The sequence below is a fragment of the Erpetoichthys calabaricus genome, chromosome 2, assembly GCF_900747795.2.
Source record: "Erpetoichthys calabaricus chromosome 2, fErpCal1.3, whole genome shotgun sequence".
In the NCBI taxonomy this organism is placed as follows: Eukaryota; Metazoa; Chordata; class Cladistia; order Polypteriformes; family Polypteridae; genus Erpetoichthys; species Erpetoichthys calabaricus.
The window spans coordinates 343,108,189-343,124,827 of NC_041395.2; the positions used below are offsets into that span (position 1 = coordinate 343,108,189).

A 16,639-nucleotide genomic window follows, 5' to 3' on the forward strand; every position below is an offset into this window, starting at 1 on the left:
GCCACCCATGCCCTCAAAGTGGAAGATATACTGTAAGTGCCAGGAATGAGCTTCCTTTACAGGGTGTGAAGCATCAAAAATAGGTCTCTAATTAAGAAAAGGGTTAGAATGAAAACCTGCAGCCTTTGCAGCCCTCCAGGACCGGAGTTGGGGACCCCTGAATTAGAAGGTCAAGCAAGTGGCTAACAGACTAAAGGTCCTCCTTGATGATGTGGCGTCTGCATGGCACAACTGTGGGCCCCCTCTTATCTTTCCTTAAGAGGGGTTATCTTTATCTTGCAAAAGAGGGTTGTGTTAGGTCAGTTAGCGTTTCCATGTAAGCCCCTTTGTTTTGGTAAAGGGGACAAAAAAAAAAATGCATCAATAAAAGTGAAGGTGTGGCATCATTACAACACTGGGGACCCCCACCATGATTTGGTGACCTCTCCAATTATGTGAATTACATAAAAATTATGTTTTTTTTTTTATTTTTTAGTAATGTAATGTACTTTGTAGTGACGGCTCGAGAAAAATGTAGTCACGTTTTCGTGGAGAACGATCACAAAAAATTTTACAATGGAATATCAGCTAATGGTGATCAATGCCAAATATGGAAACGATAGAAAAAACGAAATTTCACACATAATCCATCTGCCAGTTTATCCAGTTGTATACTCACAATAAGCAGAATGCATGGATTTTTGTTAAAAGATTGCTAAATAAATTAGTAATTAATAAATGATCTCTCTCAGCAAGCCTGGGGAACGCCTCTGTGTGGCCCTAGAAGAGCCGGTGGCGGGGTAAAGGGGTGACAGGGCATCAATGCTTAGACTGCTGCCCCCCCCCAAAGCCCAGACCTGGATAAGTGACAGAAAATGGATGGATGAATGAATGGAAATCCCTCTGGAAAATGAAAGAGGGTGCTCCCTGAATTAAAGACAGCACTCTTGACCAATCAATGAGGGCGAGAGGCAGGTCTTCAGTTAAAAAAAAAAAAAAAACAATGTAATTTGTTCTTCTGGGATGCCGAGATTCAAAATTTTTCTTGGCTGTCACTACACACTCTGTGGCAGGGGTCCCCAACTCTGGTCCTGGAGGGCCGCAGCGGCTGCAGGTTTTCATTCTAACCCTTTTCTTAATTAGAGACCTGTTTTTGCGGCTGATTAACTCCTTTTACATTCATTTTAATTGACTTGTTTCTTTAAGATTTGCTCCCCTGAATTTCTTCCTTGTTCCTCTGCGTTACTTTATTTATTTCTTGAAATGGCACCCAAACAGAAATGAAATGTGAAGTGAGTGAGCCAACATAAGTCAGGGTCTCAAACTCCCAACAGCTGCTTAATCAGGTGTAGAGTCTTGTCATTAATTGAACTCGTTCTTTAATTCCATGGCTTGTTGCTGCTGTCATGGTGCTTTAGCAGCCATGTCAGAAATTGACGATTTTCTCTTTTCTAAGACCACTGCTAAAATGTTTTAGGGACCTGAGTAGATCAGCATTCCTGAGACCTTCATCTTTCTTTATACACTCACTGGTGCCAGAACAAACAAAGAGAGAGAGTTTAGGAGCAAGCACTTTCTTTATTTTCAGATATTGTATGATGGTCACAGTTTGCTGGTCACGTTTTGGCTCATTTTGTATCCCATGATTTGTTTGGCTTAAGGAGATAGAAATAATTAAGGGGTCTAAGTCTTCAAGAGCGTCATATAAAATGAATGGAAAAAGAGTTAATTAGCAGCACAAACAGCTCACTAATTAAGAAGATGATTAAGAATGAAAACATGCAGCCACTGCGGCCCTCCAGGACTGGAGTTGGGGACCCCTGTTCTATGGGGTAAGCAACAGAAAAAATATCATTTATGGGTGGAGTGATCCTCTAAATAAATCAATAAAATTCAAAGCGTGATTCTATGTGATTCTCACAGATGTCCTCACAGGTGGCACAGTGGTAGTGCTGCTGCTGCAGTAAGGAGACTGTGGAAGATTGTGGGTTCGCTTCCTGGTTCCTCCCTGTGTGGATAGCGCTTTGAGTACTGAGAAAAGCACTATATAAATGTAATGAATTATTTATTATTATTATGTGGCGCAAGTGTCTTGGCAGATTCTGTGTCTGGTAGGGCATGCCGCTAAATGGCTTCAGCCACCTAGAATGGCTCTGCTGTTGGCAGAAACTCATTCGAATGGCCTCTGATTTCAGACACACACACACACACAACCTCAAGCACTCGCTCTGTGAAGTGCACCGTATAAAAAGGAATTGAAAGTCGGTGGTCTGGATGCTTTCGCTCATCGCCGCCATGCAGATTAAACCGGGCATCCTATAGGAGGCTGACTGGGTGCCAACGGGGCATTTTCTAAGCAGTTTTACTACACAAAAAACAAAACCCTGCCAAACAACAGAGAAAAATGACTCCCAAAATGAACTTTCATTGGGAATTAATTTTGGGAGCCATGTTTGTTTGGGGGCAGCACGGTGGCGCAGTGGGTAGTGCTGCTGCCTCGCAGTTAGGAGACCCGGGTTTGCTTCCCGGGTCCTCTCTGCGTGAAGTTTGCATGTTCTGTCCGTGTCTGCATGGGTTTCCTCCAGTTGCTCCGATTACCTCCCACAGTTCAAAGACTTGCAGGTTAGGTGTATTGGCAATTTTAAATTGTGCTTGGTGTGTGTGTGTGTGTGTGTGCCTTGCGCCCTGTGTTGGCTGGGATTGGCTCCAGCAGACCCCCGTGACCCTGTAGTTAGGATATAGCGGGTTGGATAATGGATGGATGGATGTTTGTTTGGCTGGTGTTTTATTTTGTATAGTAAAACTGCTTAGGAAATGCCCTGTTGGCACCCAGTTAGTCTCCTGTAGGGCACCCAATTTCATTTACTAAACAGAATTAAACAGTGCCAAGTAACATAGAGAAAAATGACTCCCAAAATTAATAAATTAAAAAATTATTAAATTTAATAAAATGTATCATTTTTTTTAACATGGGGCTTATTCTCCAAATAATCCAAACAAATAGTAAATGGCATGTGTGGCTGCCATCTTTAGCTCATCGTGAAGACGGGCCATTTTTCTATATGTGAGGAGTCACCATCACCTTGAGATTGGCCCAACAAGTAAATGAGAAACATTAATTAGACAAAACAACGACTGGGCAGACAGCAGCCTCCATGGTGCCCCCCACATCTGCTCTAACAAGTCAAGGCGATATATAGCAAGATGATTTACCTGAGACCCAAGGGTTCCCGCACAGAAAACTTGATCTCATTTCCCAGGACTTGACTGATCTGAAAGGCAAACATGACAGGACGTGACACAGTGGCACACAACAGGACACCCAGTGCACCCCCCTCTGCCCATAACTCTGCCTTTTCCTGCTGGCTTCTGGCTCAATTTAAAATCTGATCTGTCATGGACTTGGAGTCCCAAAGCACTTACAAAAACAGAGGGGGAAATCCCATCAAAAACCCTGGCTAGACACAAAAAGAGCCTTTATTTACTTATTAAGATGATTAAACATTTATTCTTCATAAAAAAAATGTTCTTCAATAACAAAGAGGGTCTGTGGAGAACAAAGGCAACAGGATTTGCCCAAAACAATACAACCAACAATTCCAATACGAAATCCCAAGAACAGTCGTTGAATTGTCAATAGTCGATTAATCACAGACCACACTGAAGAACTCACCACTCCTAAGCAATGAAGCACCACAAACTATGAAAGACCCTCCGGATTGATAATGGTGGAGGGCAGTCCTTAGTGGTGACTGGCAGGTGGCACCACCTTTTGGGGGAACAACCCACGAAAACACACGCCATGTAACACAGGCTTACCTACAAACACATAAAACATGCAAGTACCACACAAAAGCACAGAAACAAATAAAACAAAAATGTATAACAAAACACAAAACTACCATTTGAACCTGAGCCCTGACTGACGTTTGATGCCATCCTCCAGACTATTACTGGCAGTCACTGACTTACGACCTTGTTTGGTTCTGCACAATTACTTGGGGGTACCGTAAAGTTTGTGCAAGATGGATCCCCAAACTACTTACTGAACTATGACAAGCTTTGGTGAACTCCGGCAGGTTTCACTCACCCTGCCAAATGAATTTTCACGGCAGTGCTTTGTTTGATGGTGGCACAGTCCCGCAGCATCCAAATTCGTTTGTCCGTGACTTCGACTACTCTAGCGGCAGAGCGCGGCGCTGACAGAACCGTAGGGTTTTCAATCACTTCTTCGACACCTCGAAGGAGTCTGCACTTAAGATGGAGGTGGGCAGCTCGTCCCAACCAGACTAGAAGTTGCATATGAAGAGGAGAGTCTGGATTGAGACGTCATACCACACACAAAGGTGGCATCACCAGACACTGTTCACTGGCAGACCTGAGTGGGTGAGAAGGGCAGGGCCATCTTAACAGCATTATAGGCCCCTGGGGGCAAAGCAGTGCACTGGGGCCCCTCTACCTACACAACCACTCAGCACATACAGTGTGCCCATATGTTAAGACGGCCCTGGAGAAGGGGCAGAGCACCTCACCGGCGTCTCCATATACACCAGTGCTGACCCATTGACTTGTCCCACCAGCCAGGAGCTACACACCAAAAGAGAGTTCAGACTGAGATTTGGTACCATGCAGACAGAGGTGGCATCACCAGGTCTAGAAGGAGAACAGAAACTCACAAGGGTCTCCACATATACAGGCGCCGGCCCACTGAGTACTCCGTAGGTGAGCATCAAGGATTTGAACTTAATGCGAGCCGCTACAGGGAGCCGACATAGCAACTTGAAGAAAGGAGTGACGTGTCCATCTTGACCAGTTTGACTACAAGATGGGCCGCTGCATTCTGGACCATCTGCAGTGGCTTAAGAGCGTATATGGTGTCCGCCTGCTGGTAGTGAGAGTCCCAGAGCTGTCTTACCAGCCCCCAGGCTAAGCTGTAGATGGTGGTCCTTCAAACAGGTTGAGGTGTCAGTAAGACTTGCGGAGACTCTTGCCAACATGCATCCATCTTAGCTAGTTGACTACGAGATGGGCCGCTGCATTCTGGACCATCTGCAGTGGCTTAAGAGCGTATATGGTGTCCGCCTGCTGGTAGTGAGAGTCCCAGAGCTGTCTTACCAGCCCCCAGGCTAAGCTGTAGATGGTGGTCCTTCAAACAGGTTGAGGCATCAGTAAGACTTGCGGAGACTCTTGCCAACATGCACCCATCTTAGCTAGTTGACTACAAGATGGGCCGCTGCATTCTGGACCATCTGCAGTGGCTTAAGAGCATCCAGGTGCATCTCAATAAATTAGAATTTCATCAAAAAGTTATTTCAGTAATGCAATTCGAAAAGTGAAACTCCTATATTATATAGGTTCATTACACACAGAGTGATATATTTCAAGCATTTATTTCTTTTCATTTTGCTGATTTATTGGCCTACAGGTAATGAAAACTCAAAATTCAGTATCTCAAAAAATTTGAATATTACGTAAGACCAGTAAAAAAAAATTTAATACAGAAATGTCGGCCTACTGAAAAGTCTGACCATGTACGCACTCAATCCTTGGTTGGTGCTCCTTTTGCATGAATGACTGCATCAATGCGGCGAGGCATGGAGGCGATCAGTCTGTGGCACTGCTGAGGTGTTATGGAAGCCCAGGATGCTTTGATCGCGGCCTTCTGCTCATCTGCATTGTTGGCTCTGCTGTCTCTCATCTTCCTCTTGATAGATTCTCTATGGAGTTTAGGTCAGGTGAGTTTGCTGGCCAATCAAGCACAGTGATACACACCATGGTCATTATACCAGGTATTGGTACTTTTGGCAGTGTAGACAGGTGTCAAGTCCTGCTGAAAAATGAAATCAGTATCTCCATGCAGCTTGTCAGCAGAGGGAAGCATGAAGTGCTCTAAAATGTCCTGGTAGACATCTGGCTGCGCTGACTTTGCACAGTGGACCAACACCAGCAGATGACATAGCTCCCCAAATCATCATTGACTGTGGAAACTTCACACTGGACCTCAAACAACTCGGATTCTGTGTCCCTCCATTTTTCCTCCAGACTCCTTGATTTAAAATGCAAAATTGACTTTCATCTGAAAAGAGGACTTTGGACCACCAAGCAACAGTCCAGTCCGTTGTCTCCTTAGCCCAGGTGAGACGCTTCTGACGTTGTCTCTGGTTGAGACCAGGAATGCTGTGACAGTTGTAGCCCACGTTCCTGATACATTTGTGTGTGGTGGCTCTTGAAGCATCGACCCCATCGCAGTCCACTCCTTGGGAATCTCCCCCAAATTCTTCACAATCTTCTCAAGGCTGTGCTTATCCTTGTTGGTTGTGCCCCTTTTTCTGCTGTCACGTTTTTTCCTTCCACTCAACTTTCCATTAATCTGCTTCAATACAGCACTCTGTGAACAGCTGGCTTCTTTAGCAATGACCTTTTGTGGATTAGCCTCCTTATGGAGGGTCTCAATGACTGTCTACTGGACAACTGATTGTGTGGCCTACTGAACCAGACTGGGAGACCATTTCAAGGCTCAGGACCCCCCTTTACAGGTGTGTTGGGTTCATTAGCTGAGTGGAGTGGGACACCAGGAGTCTACAATATTGAACTTTTCACAATATTCTAATGTTCTGATATACTGAATTTTGAGTTTCCATTAGCTATAAGCCATAATCAGCAAAATGAAAAGTAACACCTGAAATATATCACTCTATGTGTAATGAATCTATATAATATACGAGTTTCTCTTTTGAACTGAATTACTGAAATAAATTAACTTTTTGATGATATTCTAATTTATTGAGATGTATATCCATCCATCCATCCATTTTCCAACCCGCTGAATCCGAACACAGGGTCACGGGGGTCCACTGGAGCCAATCCCAGCCAACACAGGGCACAAGGCAGGAAACAATCCCGGGCAGGGTGCCAACCCACCACAGTGAGATGTATATGTTACCTGTATATGGTGTCTGCCTGCTGGTATTGATAGTCCCAGAGCTGTCTTACCAGCATTGTAGGCCCCCGGGGAAAGAAGTGCACTGGAACTGCCATTTTGATAGCAAAACAGAAACATACATAAGTGTCAGAAACATTGTGGGACCCCCCCAGCCAGGGCCCATTGTGCCCATATGTTAAGGTGGCCCTGAGTGGTAATGCAGACATGACAAGACCAAAGCTTGTGCTGCATACGCAGTCAGAGAGTAAATATTCACAAAGGTGGTCAGAGAAAGAGAGGCGCTCATCGGTCATCACCCAAAGGTTACATTCGGACTTGGCTGGCATTAGTAACGATGAGCCAAGCCATCCGGAGATGGAGAGTTGAACAGACTGGCTGGGTGAGATAACAAGAAGCTCCACCTTAGCCACGCTGAGCTGTAGATGGTAGGCCTTGAAACAGGTTGAGGTATCAGTAAGACATGCAGAGACTCGTCATTGTCCTCAGGAAGGGAATGACGGGTACAGCTGGGTATTATCCGCATAACACAGAGTGTCATCCTCAGAAAAATGATACCCCCAGTCAAAAGCTATGAAGAATATGGCCAAGGAGAAGAGCAGAGGGCTGAGGAGTGAGCTGGAGACCTGCTGTGACCAAAACTAACAAACTCTTTGCAAATCCGTCAAACCCCTGAAGGGCAGTGCCAGAGATGCCCAGAATGTTCTCCATTCTGGACTTGTAGATTATCGTGCTTGAGAGAATCAAAGGCCACACTGAGGCCTAACAACAACACAAGGGGTGCATTGATCGTGCGGATCAGGCAGTGTCATTCTACCCCGTCATGCAGAAGCAACAGAAAAAATACAAGGTGAAGTACCACTTGAGGTTAGCGGAAATAGCCCAAAAGTTGATAGAAATCTGCGTTTTGTACCTCACACTTGTATGCAAAATTTGGTTGACCTAAGAGAAAGCGTCCTCAAATTATCGTGTTTATACACACACACACTGGTATTTTCGGATTCAGGGAGGTCTAAAATTAATCAAAATCTCAATGTCGAATTTTAGGAGGATTCCAATACTTCGTATACGAGAAAGCAAAAATGGTATTTTTGGACTCAGAAAGGTCTAAATTGTTGAGATTCATCAAAATCTCAAAATGGAATTTTTGGAGGATTCCAATACTTTCCCTATATTTCGTAAACAAGAAAGTCAGGGAGGTCTAAAACGTCGAGATTTCATTAAAATTTCGACATCGAATTTTTGGACGATTATAATACTTTCCCTATACTTCGTATACGAGAACGTACAGTAAATTTAAGAAATCCGCGCAAGGAAATGCACTTCTAGGGTCTCGATTGTGGTGTCGGGTTATGCATGGTGACCATCTAAAGGACGTGTCTTGTGAAGGACCCGAAATCCGCATCAGTACAGCAGTGGACCTTTCTCATTTCACAAGGTCAATGGAGTAAGACTGCTGTCATAAATAATTGACGACAAACTTTACATTTCACACGTGTGAATAACGCTTGTGTTTCTGAAAATTTACGAGTACAGTTCTGAAGCGTGAACAAACGGTCACGGGGGTTCAGATCTCCAAGGGGCGTGTACACGTACACACACACACACACACATAGAGGCGGGGCTACGATTTCAGACCCGCCCATGGAGCGTTATCTGCATTTTCATGATTAGATGTGGGCGGCCCGGAGTTTGTCGCCACAGCCCATCCTGTTATGAAACTCAATCTCTTGACCTAAGTGAAAGCGTACTCAAGTTAATCGTGTTTACAGGATATAAATTAATATGACTTAAGGAGAAATCGGAAATCTTAGTGATTGGCAAAAATGGATATAGTGAGGATATTAGAAATAAACTTGATGCATTAGGCTTAAAAGTCAAGATGGAGGTAAAGAATTTAGGGGTAACTATTGACTCTGACCTGAATTTTAAAATCACATATTAATTAGATTACCAGGACAGCATTTTCTTCACTTAAGAAGTATCGGAAAAGTTAGACCTCTTATAACTTGGTAAGACGCTGAAAAATGAGTTCACCCTTTTGTTTTCAGTCGGCTAGATTACTGTAACGCACTCCTCTCAGGACAACCCAAGAAAGACATCAATCGATTACGACAAGTGCAGAATGCTGAGGCCAGAATCTGAACTAGGGAAAGAAAATCTGAGCACATCACACCAGTCTTAGCGTCACTACACTGGTTACCTGTGCCATTTAGAATTAACTTTAAAATCCTGTTTATGGTTTACAAAACCTTTAATAATCTGCTCCATCCTATATTGTGGAACGCTTGACACCTTACACTCCAAATCATAACCTTAGATCTTGAAATGAGGGTCTGCTTAGAATTCCAAGAGCTAAACTTAACAAAAGTGGTGAGGCGGACGGCCTTCTGCTGTTAGGCACCTCAAATCTGGAATAGCTGACCGATAGAAATTCACCAGGCTAATACACTTTAAAACACTGCTAAAACCCGTTATTGTAACATGGCGTTCTCATAGTTTCATACTAACCCCTTATTTCTCTGCTGTTTTTTTTCAGTTTTTCTGTGGTGGTGATCTGCGCCCCCCACTACCACCTGATCAGGGCACCATGCAGTGCCTACATTGATGGATCGAAGGCCAGAGGTCCACATGACCATCATCGTCTAATTCTTCCACGTGAAGCCAGAAAACCCTGAGGACTGATTGAGATCATTGATGGTAGGGGGGCTGGGTGGTCTCATGGCCTCGGACCCCCTGCAGATTTTTTTTTTTGTTTCTCCAGCCCTCTTGAGCTTTTTTGTTTTTTGTTTTTTTTTTTTTCTGTCCTTCAGGCCATCATTCTTTACCTTATTCTTTGTTAATTAGTATTGCCTAATTTTATTTTTATATTTTTCTTTTTTCTTTCTCGTAAAGCACTTGGAGCTCCATCATTTGTATGAAAACGTGCCATAGAAATAAATGGTGGTGTTGTTGTTCTGGGTGTCTTGACAGCTTGCGGTGTGAAACGCAACACGACTAACAGGAGACTGGAACAAAGTAACTGATCATCTTCCTGATTCGGCGCGACGCAGACGGACCCCCTCAGTGTGAAGTTCTCACTGGAGGCAATTAATCGGGAGACCCGGAGTGGCAAAAGGTTAACAAGTGCGTTTAATGGAGCGGAGAAGATGATCCTAATGCAATTAGAGAAGAGACAAAGCGGCCCCCGGATGCGGCGAGGCGATGAGTCCTCCACGACACATCATCAGCTCGTCACTCTTGGGAAATGTGCGGCTAATGAGGAAGACGTTCATTAAAGACGACTCGCTACTGAGTGGCAAATTGCCATTTACAGATCATGAGAACAATAAAGAGGGAATGAAATGCAGGGGGGACCCCCCCTCTGGGCTCAATCCGCCTCTAGTTAGCCCTCTGACTCAGTGCCAGGAGCTCTGTGCCATCTGCTTATGTGCCAGGAGGAGGAATTGTATTTACTGGAATGTCTTTTTTATTTGTTAATTTTTTTTTTCTTAAATGGAGTGGCACAGTGGTAAAGGTGGGCGCCTTACAGCTCCACAGATATGGGTTCAACCCCAAAACTTGTGCAGTTTGGGCGTTCTCCCCGTGTTGGTTTCACTGCTGCTTTGCAGTAAGGAGCTTGAGGGGGGTTCACTTCGTGGGTCCCCTCTGTGTGGAAAGCACTTGGGGTAGGAGGACAGAGGTTGGGGAGCAGGCGTTGATTACAGAGCGTCGCTGCACCCACCGGGATTAACATCCGAGTGCAACGGGTGACAACTCAGCACCATACTGAAGAGTGGGAGGTTATTATCCATCCATCCATCCATTATCCAACCCACTATATCCTAACTACAGGGTCACGGGGGTCTGCTGGAGCCAATCCCAGCCAACACAGGGCACAAGGCAGGAAACAAACACCGGGCAGGACGCCAGCCCACCGCAGGGCACACCCACACACCAAGCACACAATAGGGCCAATTTAGAATCGCCAATGCACCAAACCTGCATGTCTCCGGACCGTGGGAGGAAACCTACGCAGACACGGGGAGGACATGCAAACTCCACACAGGGAGGATCCGGGAAGTGAACCCGGGTCTCCTAACTGCGAGGCAGCTGCGCCACTATGCCACCCAAGGTTATTATTATTTATTTATTTATTTTTATTTTTTTTACAGTGGCTGGAGTGCCACCAGCCCTCAGGTTTTCCCTGCAAGTTGGGAGATTTGCTCGCAGGGGTAGGGAGACAAGTGCAATATAAATGTAAAGAAATTATTATTCTTATATTATTATTATTAATAGCCTGTCACATACTTCTCTTCTCGGAACTCAAATGTGGCACTTGGTGCCACTGCCCACCTGCCAAGTTGTTCTGCCTGCCTAAAGTAAAGTCATCCCTGATGGAGAATCGCAGGAATCGACGAGTAGAGGGGTCCTTTCATTGGATTGGCTGGCCCAGTGCTGACTCAGCTGTGGAATGGCTAATAGGAGGAGACAGCTTGATGGCTGAGGTCTTCAGGATTCTGAACAAATCCAAATTGCATTATGGGATATCATTGACTGTTGAATTCTGCTCTGTACTTGTGATATTTCTATTGCATTATCATATTGTATTGAGGGTGACTTGTGTTCTGTTCTGTGTATTGTATTGTATTGTATTGACCCCCTTCTTTTTGATGCCCACTTCACGCCCAACCTACCTGGAAAGGGGTCTCTCTTTGAACTGCCTTTCCTGAAGTTTCTTCCATTTTTATTTCCCTACAAGCATTTTTTTTTTGGGAGGGGGAGTTTTTTCTTGTCTTCTTTAGAGAGTCAAGGCTGGGGGGCTTTCGAGGGGCAGGGTCTGTTAAAGTCCATTGTGGCACTCCTTGTGTGCTTCCTGGGTTCTACAAAAATGAATGGTATTGTATTGTATTGTATTGTATTGTATTGTATTGTATTGTATTGTATTGTACAAGCACCCAGAACCATTGATAACAGGAGCAGGATGAGTCGTGTGATGAGGACAAATACAGACGAGAGTCGGTGCAAAGTGCCAGAGTGAACTTAATAAAGCAAATGGTATTTCAAAAACTCCAATAAATGTATCAATGGATAATCTAGTTTATAAAAAAAATGGACATTCATGCGATAAAGAAGATTTGTATATGGATGTGAGACTTAGACACTATCCAGTGACCTGAGATGAAGACTGGACTGCTGTGTCTCTTGAGGGCCGCTGGTTTGACTTTGTGTTGCTCATGGAGTCCTGAGTGACCAGAAACAAAATCTGACGCCTGGGCCTTCGGCAGTGACATTCATGTCTCTGGTGACTCTTCTTATGAAGTCAGTAGACGGATTGGGAGTGCATGATGGGGGGGTTGGTTATGAAGTGCACTAGAAAGGGGTGTGTGGCACTCCCGATACCTAAAGGATGAATGTCCAAGTCTTTACAGTCCTGGTGCTCCCAGTTTGTGAGACATGGACTCTATCCAGTGACCTGAGATGAAGACTGAACTCATTCATGTGTGTCTCTTTGGAGGTTCCTTGGGGTCCTCTGGTTTGACTTTCTGTCCCGAATGAGGCATATGACCTGCATTGTGAGGGAGCACTATTTACGGCACTACAGCCGTGTGGCGCGATTACCCGAGGGTGATCCTCACTGTTGAAGGCCCAAGTGGCTGGACCAGGCCACATAGCACCTGCCTGAGGCATATAGAAGGCCATTTCCAGAGGTTGGGATGGGACTGCATGTCTGCCATGTGTCTGCCTTGCCAAGCAGGATCCCGAAGTGTTTCATCATGCGGTCGGTGTGGCAACCAACCATACCAGTGCATGCTCCCCAACCTGACCTGACCTGCCTTGCGATAAAAAGGTAAAAGACAAATAAATAAGCAATAACAGCTTTTTCATAAAACCAAAGCTGTGGTCCAGAAAAACAAAGCCAGTCTGGAGTCCACCTCACACGTGCACATGGGGGTCAGTTTACAGGTTCAAATAGTGTGATTCGTCAGCCGGACCAGCGGTTGGCACTCTCAGCTGAGCCTCTCTCTGCAGCCTAACCCTGACTCTTAAAGACATCACCATTGATCCGCCAACCGCTGACATCACTTCCAGGCCAAATCCCTGATTACATCATTTCCACTACCCAGAATTCCCCCTCCTGCCACATCACTTCCTCTTCTGGCTGTCCTGACTCCACCCACCTGAGTCTCTCAGTCTGTTAGTCAGTTCAGTTCCCATTTCTTTTCATTTGCTGATTTTTCAGTATACGGGGTGGTCGTCCCCAAACCTTTATCCGTCTGCCGACTATTGTGATGGTCCCAACCTCGATTGGTGGCTTCAGTGCCCCCCATGCTCGCCTCCGTAAGATCACAAGCTCACCGGACTCCTTGCCACCATTACTCGCCAACTGACGGGCGCTCCAGCTCCTCATACTTGCCACCATCAGTCCGATGAGCCCTAGGCCATCAGTGGTTGCCTCTTTTGGTGGTCTCTCTCCCTCCTGTACCATCCCCCCCAGGTCAACTCCACGCCAGCAATCACTCAGCGGGGCCGTCACTCGCCAAACCAGTGCCATCAAGTGGCACGTGAAATCGTCAGCTCCCTTTGGATTTCTTTCCAGCCCTTTTTGTTCTTTTGTCCATGTTCCATACTCCTGCTCTGCCCAGGGTGGTCTTCTTGAGTCAGAATAAAAACCAAAAAAAAAAAAATAATCGCACATAAGTTAGAAGTTCAACAGCCTGTGTGAAGTTTTGGGACTTTTTTTTTTTATTCAGTTTTATTTTTTCAGTCACGTTCATAACCGATCTTAGTTTTCATTTAAAAACGCAATAAAACTTTTGCTTTGATGGGCAATTTTTTTTTTTTATTTTTTCAATTCGATTTTTATTCAGTTTAATTTTTGAACAAAAAAGTACACTTGTTTCGTTGGTTTGTTGGAGACTCAAATCAAATCGTTATATAAATAGTAACAATAACAGCAGCCCACCACTCAAAGCAGGGAGGACCCTGCATCGAACTGGCAACACCACCATTACAGAGTCGCAGTTCTTACCCCCCGCACCAGCCAAGCAGATATCTACGAGACCCCCCGGCGTTCCCACTGTGAAAAACACACACACACACATATTATATATATATGTATATGTATGTATATATGGTTAGGTCCATAAATATTTGGACAGAGACCACTTTTTTCTAATTTTGGTTCTGTACATTACCACAATGAATTTTAAATGAAACAACTCCGATGCAGTTGAAGTGCAGACTTTCAGCTTTAATTCAGTGGGGTGAACAAAACGATTGCATAAAAATGTGAGGCAACTAAAGCATTTGTTTTAACACAATCCATTGTATATCAGGTTCAGACCGTCAGGCAATGACATCAAAATCAAATTTAAGAATCACTGCGTGTTTTTATTTTTATTTTCATTTCCCATGCCGTCCCATCTTTTTCTGATTTTGGGGTGGTCAACGCTGCAATTTGAACCCAAATCCCCAGACCTATGGGGTGTGCACCCTCACCACTGTGCCACCAACAACAAACGGCAGGAGGGAGTTTGTAGGCAACAGAGAAGGACATGCAGAGGAGCAGACCCCCCCCCCAACTGGGACACAACATCATAAGAATGAAACACATTTACACCCTTTGGTGAGAATGAATTCTGCTTTGAAATTCAAAATGTGCGGAGCGTTTACCAGAAATAAGAGAAACAAAAAACACAAGAGCAGGGAGCTGAAGAAAAATGGCAAGTTCAGCTCTCGAACTCTCGAAAAAGACGATCCGAATGAATGTGTAAAAGCGTGCAAAACGGCTGGTAACTGATTTATCATTCTGCAGCAGGCAGCGTTGGCCGGCACAGAGTGCCATGTTTTACGTATTAATCAATTCTCTCGGTACCACCTGTGCCACGTCAAATGAGCAGGCAAATAAATGAAAAAAAAAAAATGAAATCCATACTGGCAAAGATAACAGACAACACTGAAGAGAGGGGAGAGGGGATAACACATCTTATTATTTCTTATTATTAGGCTGACATCTTAATCCAAGGTGACTTAAAGCATTTGAGATACAACTGGCTACTGGCTCCATTTCTTTTGTTTTTTTATGAGTGGAGAACAGGGAGGTGAAGGGACTCACTCAGGGTCACACACTGGTGTCAGTAGTGGGATTAAACCCCACAGCCTCAGGGTTTGAACACTAAAGCTTTAACCACAACATGACACACTGAGATATCTATCTATATATAGTGCGTTTCAAATCTATTATAGTGTCTTTCACTGTCCATCCATATGTCTTTTAATTATATAGTGCTTTCACTATCCATCTCTATGTCTTTCAATTATTTAGTGCCTTTCATATCTATTATATAGTGCCTTTCACTACCCATCTCTGTCTTTTAATTATATAGTGCCTTTCACTATTCATCTATGTCTTTTAATCATATAGTACCTTTTATATATATTACATAGTGCTTTCACTATCCATCTACATGCTTTAATTATATAGTGTCTTTCACTATCCATTTGTCTTTTAATTATATAGTGCCTTTCACTATCCATTTGTCTTTTAATTATATAGTGCCTTTTATATCTATTATATAGTGCCTTTCACTATCCATCCATATGCCTTTTAATTATATGTGCCTTTCATTATCCATCCATGTCTTTTAATTATATAGTGCCTTTCACTACCCATCTCTAGGTCTTTTAATTATATAGTGCCTTTTATATCTATTATATAGTGCCTTTCACTATCCATCCATATGTCTTAATTATATAGTGCCTTTCACTACCAATCTCTGTCTTTTAATTATATAGTGCCTTTTATATCTATTATATAGTGCCTTTCACTATCCATCCATGTGTCTTTTAATTATATAGTGCCTTTCACTACCCATTTCTATGTCTTTTAATTATATAGTGCCTTTTCTATCTCTTATATAGTGCCTTTCACTATCCATCTCTGTCTTTCAATTATATACTGCCTTTCCTATCTATTATATAGTGCATTTCACTATCCATCTCTATGTCTTTCAATTATATAGTGCCTTTCCTATCTATTATATAGTGTATTTCACTATCCATCTCTATGTCTTGCAATTATATAGTGCCTTTCCTATCTATTATATAGTGTATTTCACTATCCATCTCTATGTCTTGCAATTATATAGTGCCTTTTCTATCTATTATATAGTGCCTTTCACTATCCATCCATATGTCTTTTAATTCTATGGCACCTTTTCTGTTTATCTAATTACTACTGCTTATTTTTGGCTCACATTTTATGCAACAGGGACTTACAACATTTGGACTACAGGCATGTGAAGTGACTTGCTCGTGGTCACACGGTAGTGGGATTTGAACCCACATCCTTAGGGTTTGAACACCAAAGCTTTAACACTACACCACACATTTATACTGCCTTTGCTATTTATCTAACTACTATTACTGTTTTGGTTGTCACTTTACCCAGCAGCAACTTAAAACATTTCTTTTGTTTTTTCCAATTGGACCTCTGGCGGGTGAAGTGACTTGCTCAGGGTCACACAGTGGTGTCAGTAGTGGGATTTGAAGTCACACCTTAGGGGCTGAAGTCCAAAGCCTTGAACATCACACCTCATTGCCTTTCACTATCTATTGAGATATCTATCATTTATATACTGCATTCATATAGTGCCTTTCATTATCTATCATGTCTTTTAGTTACATAGTGCCATTCATTTCTCTCATATTGAGCCTTTCACTATCTATGTGAATTTT

General features: G+C 43.6%; 1 protein-coding gene across 1 annotated transcript in view; it reads right to left on the minus strand.

The window, feature by feature from the left end:
* LOC114647368 (tumor protein p53-inducible protein 11-like) overlaps positions 1-16,639 on the minus strand; it is a 281,141-nt gene that overhangs the window by 32,384 nt on the left and 232,118 nt on the right. The window contains exon 4 of the mRNA XM_028796065.2: positions 3,193-3,251. Within this exon, the coding sequence (XP_028651898.1) occupies positions 3,193-3,251 (59 nt within the window). The remainder of the gene's footprint in view (positions 1-3,192; positions 3,252-16,639) is intronic.